Source organism: Thunnus thynnus, chromosome 6 (assembly GCF_963924715.1).
Source record: "Thunnus thynnus chromosome 6, fThuThy2.1, whole genome shotgun sequence".
Classification (NCBI taxonomy): Eukaryota; Metazoa; Chordata; class Actinopteri; order Scombriformes; family Scombridae; genus Thunnus; species Thunnus thynnus.
In genome coordinates, this window is record NC_089522.1 from 13,869,843 (window position 1) to 13,879,691 (window position 9,849).

The 9,849-nt window shown below is 41.5% G+C and overlaps 1 protein-coding gene across 2 annotated transcripts in view; it reads left to right on the forward strand.

The window, feature by feature from the left end:
* phactr3a (phosphatase and actin regulator 3a) overlaps positions 1-9,845 on the forward strand; it is a 31,273-nt gene extending 21,428 nt beyond the window's left edge. For both annotated transcript variants that reach the window (XM_067591894.1, XM_067591896.1), the window contains exons 5-12: positions 1,153-1,381; positions 1,768-2,018; positions 2,581-2,734; positions 7,368-7,423; positions 7,854-7,915; positions 8,122-8,262; positions 8,639-8,715; positions 9,180-9,845. In XM_067591894.1, coding sequence (XP_067447995.1) covers positions 1,153-1,381; positions 1,768-2,018; positions 2,581-2,734; positions 7,368-7,423; positions 7,854-7,915; positions 8,122-8,262; positions 8,639-8,715; positions 9,180-9,195 — 986 coding nt within the window. In that variant the 3' untranslated portion in view covers positions 9,196-9,845. The remainder of the gene's footprint in view (positions 1-1,152; positions 1,382-1,767; positions 2,019-2,580; positions 2,735-7,367; positions 7,424-7,853; positions 7,916-8,121; positions 8,263-8,638; positions 8,716-9,179) is intronic.
* The last annotated feature ends 4 nt before the right edge of the window (positions 9,846-9,849 follow it).

Consider the following 9,849-nt stretch of genomic DNA (forward strand, 5'->3'; position numbering starts at 1 on the left):
TTGTATCCCATATATATGTATAAATGCGCAGGTGACAAAAAAACCCAACCTGATTAATAAGAGGAGGAAAGTAACTAGAGCTGCAACAATTAGTCACTTAATCAATTAGTCGATTGATGGAAAATTAACTGGCAACAATTTTGATAATCAAATAATTGTTTAAGAAATGTTTAAAAGCAAGCTTCCCAGTTGCAGCTTTCCCTTTTTGATTTTTTCTGGTTTACATAATATTCTGTGCTAATGAACTGATTATCTTTGGGTTTTGGACTCTCGGTCAGACAAAACAAGATATTCGGAAAAGTGACCATAAGTTCTGGGAACATGATGGACATTTTTCACTATTTCCTGACATTTTACAGACCACATAATCGTTTGATCAAGAAAATAATTGGTTAATCTACAATGAAAATAATCATCAGTTGCAGCCCAGAAGGTAACAAATGCACGTTTCTGTACAGGACATGAGTGGTCACTGAATGGTTTGATGAGTATAAAAATTATATAAATCATATGCTATTGGGATATTTTGAAGTGACAGCTTGTTACACTCCTCACCACAATCATCAAAACTCCAAATGATGGAATATGTTTTGGAAGAATTAGTTTCAGAGACTTGTAGAGTTTATGCAATAGTGCATTTAAACTGCTCTGGTGGTTCAACACATCACTAATATCGTTTTTTCCTTTAATTTTTGTACAAACTACAGATTTTTGAAATCTGTAGTTTGAGTTTGCCATTTATACCTTGTTTCACTGCGCTGACACCACTGCAGGGTCAGCAGTGGGGATTGTTAAGTTACTCTTACATTAACATACATAGATATACTGCAGATGGCAGATTGGAAGCGATTTGCTCTCATTTCTTTGCAAAAAAACTTGTGGAGTTTGTATTTTTTTTCCTGTGTTCATATTTTTTTCTCCAGATGTTCAAATTTCCTCTGATATTACACAGATGTACAAGTCATGTGGACTGGAGAGTCTTAATTCCCATAAGTAGAATTGTAAATGTGTTTCCTGTCAGCTCAGCATCAGTAAGATAAACTCTATCTAATGTGATCCTGCATATAAAAATACAGATATGATTGTAAAATTAATAAAAATAGATGCTGTTATTCATCCTTCAGTATTTATCTGCTCATCCCTCCCTTTCAGATTCAGGCCCCATGTCGCTCCCCGCTCACCTGCCCAACTCCTACCTCCCCAAGGAACCTCCACCCAGGGCCACAGAAAGCTTGGCTTCAATGACCCTGCCACTGAGAGGGCCCCTGGCCAACCCCTCAGGGTCCCCACATCTAGGCAATATGATGCACCCTCCCATGCCCCCTAGCTGCATTATGGAGGAACTGCAGAGAGCCTTCGCTTCCAAGAACAGGCAGGAGAGGTGAGTCCTCAGGTTGACCCCAAACATGTTTATATAAGCTTCCCCCATCAGACATATTGAGACTATGAAAGCCAAACCTGTCCCCTTTTTCAGTCTGATGTTAAAGCTAATGCTGTTATTGATGAACAGCTCTCTTTTGACAAGATACAAGTACTGGGTGACTAAAATGACTAAAATGAGGTTTACTGACAAATCAATTATTTGTGGTGTCTTAATAAAAAATTCCCCCTAAATACATGAAGTGTTCTTTTGTGGAAAGACATCATTCAAATATTTTGTACTTAAAATCCAGATGTTTTCCTTAAGTCCTCCCACTGCCATAACCTTTACATGACAACAATGACAACATTAAACCTACATTTGCCCTCCTCCGTGTGTCCTCTCAGTGTCCATGAAGGGTGTGAGCAGGGCTCACCCCCGCGGCTGTGGTGCTCTGACGGACGGCTCTCTCGCTCCTGCAGCTCCGAGAACCAACACACATCATCTCTGGGAGGTGGATGTGTGGGAGGTGGAGGGTCTGACTGGCCCAAGAAGGAGGCGGAGGAGAACAAGGAGAACGTGCGGCTGGACCAGTGCTTCTCCAACACCTCAGGCCTCCCCACCGACCTGGACGGCTGGAATGAGTCCGTCATCTCTGGTGGGTCAAGAGCTTAAAAGTATGACTCACAGTGCAGTCTGAAGTATTTAGACAATCACCTATATTTTCTTGTTTTGTCTCTGTACTTTCTGTATACTGGATTTAAGATGAAACATTGACTATGAGGTTAAAGTGCTGGTGTTTGCTTTCAAGTGTTTACATTTAAACTTAATGACCAGTGTAGGAATTGTTGCCTTGTCATTGTCTTACTGCTCTTTCCAAAAATAGTAAGAATAGCTTTACCAAACCTGAAAGGGCTCTGGGGCAAAAATAAGCTTAGGACCACTAATGACCCCCTTTCCCTCCACTCAAGTACCCATCAAGTACAAAATACACACAGCCAAAAACAAAACAAAAAAAACATAAAAAAGTGTCCCTGCCCAAATACTTCCAACTGTGCTGTAAATAATTGTTGAGATTTTGTGGTCACTGACATCTTTGGGATGAGGGGCATATTGTTGGGATATGAAAAGGAAAATGAAGACAAACACTGTGCAAGTCCACAAAAGTTGATGATGAGTTTGGGTTTCCAGTGTGTTAATTCATGCATGCATTGTTGCAGGCACACTTCCTCGCAGGTTAAGGAAGGAGCTGCTGGCAGTTAAACTACGAAACAGGCCCAGCAAGCAGGAGTTGGAGGACCGGAATATCTTCCCAGCCAGGAGTGACCAGGAACGCCAAGAAATTCGCCAGCAGATTGAAATGAAACTTGCCAAGTAAGCAATGAAGTCTTTCCTACTTATCTATCAGTGATTTATATGTTGAAACCATTATAAATAACAGTATTAGGATCATGAATTTTGTCTTGTGATAGAAATATAAAACGTTTCAATCACATCAATGATAACTTCTCTTTGCACTGGCTGAAATATCTTCCAAGCTACTGTACAATCCCTTAATGTCACTCTGCGGTTAAATAATGATTTCAGTGTTATTGATGGTGCACACCTGCCTGGGTAATGCTTTTGCATGGTAAACCTATATGCTTAATTGCTTCAGTTGCATAAAACCCAGCAGTAGGTGGAGGTGAGATAAAAAATCTGAACCATCTAAGCGGATTATCTGATTGTTTTGCATGGATTTGATTTATGTTGTGTAATCTGCCACTGCTCAGAGCAGACTGTTTGGGTGTAATGCTCAAGGCCAATCCTCATCCTGGGAAGCCGCTCTATTATATACGAGCCTTGCACTTAATCATTTTAAGTAACACTGGGAAGACTCCCCATGGGTGGAAAGAGGATATCCAATCAAACTGGTGAGAAGGCCAAATGGAATAAACAGAAATCCTTTGACATGAGAAATGTGTGTGTTCAGCCAATTGCTGGATACTTGTAAAAACAAAGAGCAATCACTTTCACAGTTTCAGGAATGCAACAAGTACAGACAGACGCTGCTTCCAGGAAATCTCTTTGTACAAGACGCACCGCTGATGTTTGTATCTGTGTGCTTCCCTGCTAGGACATTAATAGAACAACTGTTTTTTCTTATACAACTGAGAAACCTAATATACAAAGACTGACAGCAGCCGTCTCGTGTGCGAATATGTCACAAGACACAGGTTCTTTAGCACCAGCATATCAAACAGGGGCATGCCACAGTGTTACATAACCTGCTGTGCAATAACTCACAGCCAAGCACAGAGCGACTCCCACACTTTCTAGAGAAGAAGATCTATCGTCTGTCTCCGAGACAACTAAGAATACCGCCTCCCTGATCTATTCTTGGATTCACTAGGAGAAAATATTTTATTGTTGCTTGAGAAAAGGTGTTCACAAGCAAACAGCTTATGTAAAGGTGAGGATGGAGCACAACTGCGGCTTGCATAAGAGCTAGCAGGGTCAGTGATTTAAGACAGAGGGGTTCCACTTGTAGTACAGCAGGGAGAGAAGCTGTTTGCTATATAAAGATCTAGTTCTAGACAGCATTGGGTTCAATTGATTGATTCTTTTTTGAACCATTTAAATTTCTCTACGAGTACTGAATAAATTAATGATCTCGCAAGGATCAACAAGGACTCTTAAGGCAGCCTCATTTATGTGCTTCGTGCTGACTTGGCTGGAAAAAAAACGAAACAGCTCCAGCATTTTGAGAGGCTGTGTAAAATTTATGCACATCTACAAGCCATCTGTTCCAGTTTGCTGCTTTGGTTTGTCTGAATTATTATCACTGCCATAATCTGTAAAGCTTGAGGGTCTAAACAAGTTATCTTATTATTACTTCATCTACAGTATCAAGCATGTGCAAGAAAATGAGTTTTCATCCTACTGTATATGCATAAATTGATGGCATACTGCACCATTTCAGAGGGAAATCCAGGCTAAATATAGCTCCAAATGGTGAAGAGGAGGGCATACTTATTGGAGGTAAAATGCTCATTTCCACTGGGAATTCACAGTGAATGACAAAACAATCCATCACACACGCCTCTGGATTTCTCCTGTTGACTCCCAGCTTACACTCAGTCGGCTCTCTTCTCCATCCTATCTGCAGCTCACAATGAAAACCTACTGTTACATTTGCTGCAGATCAAGCAGAAAATGCCATCAGGACTTATGGCGGATAATGACACCTTGTCCATCTATTGTGTCAGTGATGGATGACCTTTCTATCTTTAGAGACTCCCTGCCTGGCACTTGTGCTGCAGCCGCACTCCGCTGTTTCTAATCTTAGCTTCTGACACTGTTTAATAATGCATTTCCCCATGCCCTCCCCTCTCTCCGCAAATGTGTTGTTGGGGAGTTATATCAGCAGAAATAATAGGGGGAGGATGCAGGTGGGGGTTGGCTACTGTACTTGAAAAAGGAAGAAAGCTGGGCATGGCTAATTTTGACTCTTTGTGCGGTTGGCAGCTGAAATGAAAGAAAAGACTGAAAGCCTCTGCCACCCACTCATTGGTTTTTCATTCCTTTGTTTGGATTTTTCATCCCTCCCTTGGCTGGCAGAGTTAGATTTTCTATTCTCACTCATATTATTGCAGAACCTCCTGAGTGACAAATAGAAAGCCTCATGCCAACTGGTGTTTATGCGTCATCATGGTATTCTGGGGACACCTTTCAAAGTCTTTAGTTCCAAAATGACTTAGTACCCGGATGTAGAGCTCGTTGAGTGAGACGCAAATGCAGTGAGTCAGTGTGTTGTCTCATTCAGGGATATTCCCAAATAAACCATCTTTTGTCACCTGAGAGCGGCACAGATTAATAAGGTTTTATGATTCATTTGGCTCACAAAGGATATCTGACTTTGCGACCAAAATAGTATTTAATATCAAGTGTGATATCTGATTTCTTCAGCCTACTGACAAGGACAACAAAAGAAAGTGGTCCGTTTCTAAAAATAGATACTCTGTAAAGCACATACAGCTCTGTGTGTTAGAGTGAAATCTCCATTAGTGTGTTGCTAGGGAGAAGAGAGAATTTCTGCGGAAGGACTATTGTCTCAAAGATACCAAGTGTTGTTGCTAAGCAACTCGGCGGCCAGGTCAATAATACAGTGGATGGTTGTATTCGCTGGGGCTTTGGAAGTGATTTTCTGTTTCATCTATTTAAAATGTAATACTGGCAGAGCTGTGGGGAACACTTTGTCTCTCCGTTTGTTTTTCGAGCAGTTGTCAAGCAAAAGAGATGTGATGGGCTGATCCACACCTGAGATTTTAAGATAGTAACATTGAAACACATCTGATTTGATCAAAAACCACTTTAGCTAAAAGGGAACCTCACAGAGGAGGTAAACTAAAAAGAACAGAAACAATGGAAGCAGATTTCCTGTTTTTCATTAATATACAATTGCAAATTAGGAAGAAATAGATAAAATTCATGAGTATAAATTATGTATAAAATGCTTAAATTGTTCTAGACTTTCTTGGCGTTTGTGTTCTCTTTATTTCTCAGAAGAGAATTTACAAGGGGAGTCAAACTATTGAATTATTCCTCATGCTGTTCCTGGATGTCTAGTCATGCATGTGTTAATTACCAAAGACTGATTGCTTGCCTGTACTCATTACAATGTACAGTATTGAGCAGAAACTGTGTTTGGGAGGGTTTGAAACAACATACTGTACTGTAAGAAACTGCTTTCATTCCTCTGCCAGTGTTGTTTCATTGATGTAGGAGACACATAGAAAACAAACCTAAGGCAAACAATTATTACATAATGCTTTGTATTGATGTCTTTACTGTTAAGATGGTGGCATCTGTTGCTACACAAATCTGGTTTTAAGTTTGTTCAAGTCCTACTTAGCAGTGTATAGGAGACTAAAATGATTTTATTAGCTATTCAGTGCCTATCTACCCAGTGGTAAACACACACACACACACACACACACACACACACACAAGGCCATAAGGACTTCGTGTGTGTACAGGTCGCAGTATGTGTGACCTAACTTTGATCTTTTTTCAGGACAGAACTATAAAGTGTCCAAGGTTAGTTTGGGTGAGGGGATAAAGAGACTCCAGCTGCGAGGCGGCATTTTGCCCTCTCTATCCCTACCACCTCTGGCGGTGTGCTGTGGGTTGTGCCACATGCTGTCTGGAGCTGAGCTCTGTTGTGCAGCTCACATTTATTATTTATACAAAGTATGAATAGTTCACACACACACACAGAGGGTACTCTGGGAAAACATTGGATTTTGGAGACCTTTCAATTCTTTGATGGTGAGGAAACATAACAGCTTGAAATAAATGTACTAAAAGTGATATGAATGTATATATTTTTGTCAACATAGTAAAGAAGAGATTATAAATTGCATGGGTCATACAACAGCATTTTGAATTCATTATTTCATTCCCTTTTTAAAATTGATTCCCCCTCCCTTTAAAAATGTATCTTTTATAAGACTAAAAATAAAATGAACTGGCGCAGCGACGTGAGTAAAATGAGTGTGCCAGTAGCTCAGGAGGTTGGGGATGCCGTGAGTGGGAGCCTATTAGGCTCCGCCTCCTAAACATTATGCATGCAGTAACCAGGGAGACTGGGGCAGTCGCGCCCCAGCAGCCCATCACGACCCACTTCAAAAGCGCCTGTAGTCTGTGGCGGATAGTAGAGGAGGCTGCAGCGGCGGTGCAGAGTAAACGCAATACGGCAGCTGCACTTGAGATGCATCATATTGAACTCGAGAAATAATTTGGTGGAGGATTCTCAAACAGGAGAATTGCGGTTCTTTCACTATTCCAGATGTGGGGAGCGCCTCTGCCGAAGTATCACAGTCGCGGTTTGGATGCGAGATGGAAACATAGGGGATTCCTCTCGAGAACGCGCACAGTGAAGAAACTACAGCCGGTTTAAAGACGATAGGACCGTGACAGTTGAAGTCAAAATGGTTCAAAACGTGGTTTTGGTGTTTCTCCGCAGGAGGCTGAGCCAGAGACCGAATGTGGAGGAGCTGGAGAGTCGAAACATCCTAAAACGTAAGTTAGATTTCTGCAGCCAAACTACCGCCTCTTACCTTGATTACTAATGTTTACAATTTAAAAATACATATACAAAAGCCCTGATCAAAAATACTTAAAACAGGGCAAGATGATGCATTAATGATAGCACAGTGTAGTAACTTTACATTATTCAGGAGCAAAGAGCGCATGAGTGCACATTTCTTCTCTTCACTGTAAACCCTGTTAGAGGAGGGAGGGACTGAATCTGAGAGATTCTCGACATGACAAACTTGTTATAGCCCATCTGCCTCCATTTTTTTTTTTAGACATTTAGATTAATTTAATTATACAAGGGTAATCAATAGATGTGTAGATTTGCAGGAAATAAACATTTAAATGAAAAAATAAAGTACATAAGCTGCTGATAGGGAATGCCTTTCTGACTGGACTGTTTTCTATTTCCCAGAGAGAAACGACCAGACAGAGCAGGAGGAGAGGAGGGAGATCAAACAGCGGCTAAACAGAAAGGTACAAAACTGTGTGATATTGTCTCTGAAGCATGTGTGTACCAGCCTTCTTTTGAGTAACAGTAATTAAGTGATTTTCCATTTATTTAGAGGGATTTGATTCTGGTAACTGGAACCAAAACAATATCAATAATACCAGAGGACCATTGTAGGCATGAAGCACATAAAGACTGTCTATAAATGTTTGTCCCATTTCTTGTTTTCCAGCTCAACCAGCGGCCCACAGTAGATGAGCTGCGAGACAGAAAGATTCTGATCCGCTTCAGTGACTATGTCGAGGTGGCCAAAGCTCAGGACTATGACAGGAGAGCAGACAAGCCCTGGACTCGGCTCTCAGCAGCAGACAAGGTGGGCGTTAAGTGAGGAACACAGAAAAGACGAATAATATTTGAAAGAAAAGAAACTTTTTTTTCAAATAGTAGCCACACATGTCAACCATCATGACCTGCCACTAATCATTTGTACTTATCACCAAAACAAGTTCACTATTTAGGCCAGTCTGATAACAGATTTCCCCAATTCTACAGTGTGGCCTATTACTCAGCATCACATGTTGCTGTTACAAGCTTATCTCACAAAATCCCCTGTTTGCTTTAGTTTTTTTTAGGCTGATTACATTTTCTCTTCCTCCCGTTGTCACTTTGCTGTTCAAAGGTTGCAGCACCCCGATGGCTCAGGATGCACTTAGGGATGCACTAATGCCGCTTTTTTCTCTCCCACACAGGCTGCAATACGAAAAGAGCTGAACGAGTTCAAAAGCACTGAGATGGAAGTACATGCCTCAAGCAAACACCTAACAAGGTCAGTGTACTAAAGTGTTTAGTGTGTGTGTAGTATGTGTTTGGGAATGCATGCGTGGTCTATTCTGGGCTGCAGTGGTCTAAATTTAGCTCTCCTTGCTCATCCAGAGAGCACCGAGGAGCTAAAGATAGACGTGGGTGTTTCTAAATAGGGGGGTAGGGGAGGGGTTGTCCTCTAGAGAGCTCCACCTGCCAGGCAGAGAGAAATGATAAAATGCCACGGCGTCCTTGGCTAAGCTTTGGCAAAACAGGGTCTTTGTTGTGAGATGTAACAGTGACCCAGAAGAAGGATGGGAAGGGACTACATGTCCAGCTCTTCAGCAAATTCAATGACCGTGTTAAAAATAGACCCACAGGACTGATTAATAGCTGCAATCATAGCTGGGTATGATGACGAAGGTGCCCTCTGCTCTCATGATTTGTACCTCTCCGCTTACACACATTTCCTCACATCTGTCTCTCCAGGTTCCACCGGCCATGAAAGCGGGGAGTTTCTTCTGTGAAGAAATGCTGAGCTTAGAAATTTTCTGAGGCTGCTAGAAGCTGCTCAACGGTGACAGTTCAAAGAGCCTGGAGCCTTTTCGCCTTCAGTGTGTCTTTAACATTCTTCCAGCACCCTTGACGATCATATCGATATGAGAATAGGGGTGTGGGAGAGAAGATGACGGTAATGTTTGTGGCAGTGTGTCCTGGAGACTACTGGACTTCGCCACGTGGAAGCTGGCTGGTGGAAGAGGACTTTGGTGGAGCCTCTTGACTCTCAGGATGAGGGTAGAGGAAAAAAAAACAATCCTGTCATTCAGTCCGTGTTGTTTTTTTTGTACTATTTCATGGACTCCTTTGACAAGGCGGTGTGTGAATCCATGTAGTGGGAAGAAGTTGTGCATGTGACCAGCTTCACCTTTTCTTAACTGATGAATAATGTGTCACTTGGACTGTGTAAAGACTGTGCAGTCTGGGGAAGGTGGGTTTGGGGATGAATTTGATATTAACTGTACATACAGTATGTCAATCTGAATGGGACCGTCAATGTCTTCACTGAAAAGAGAAATACCTTTGTAAGCACTCTTGTCTTCAAAATACAAGGCCTTTTTTTAAGAATGTCTTATCTGATTTTTTTTTTAAACAATTTTAT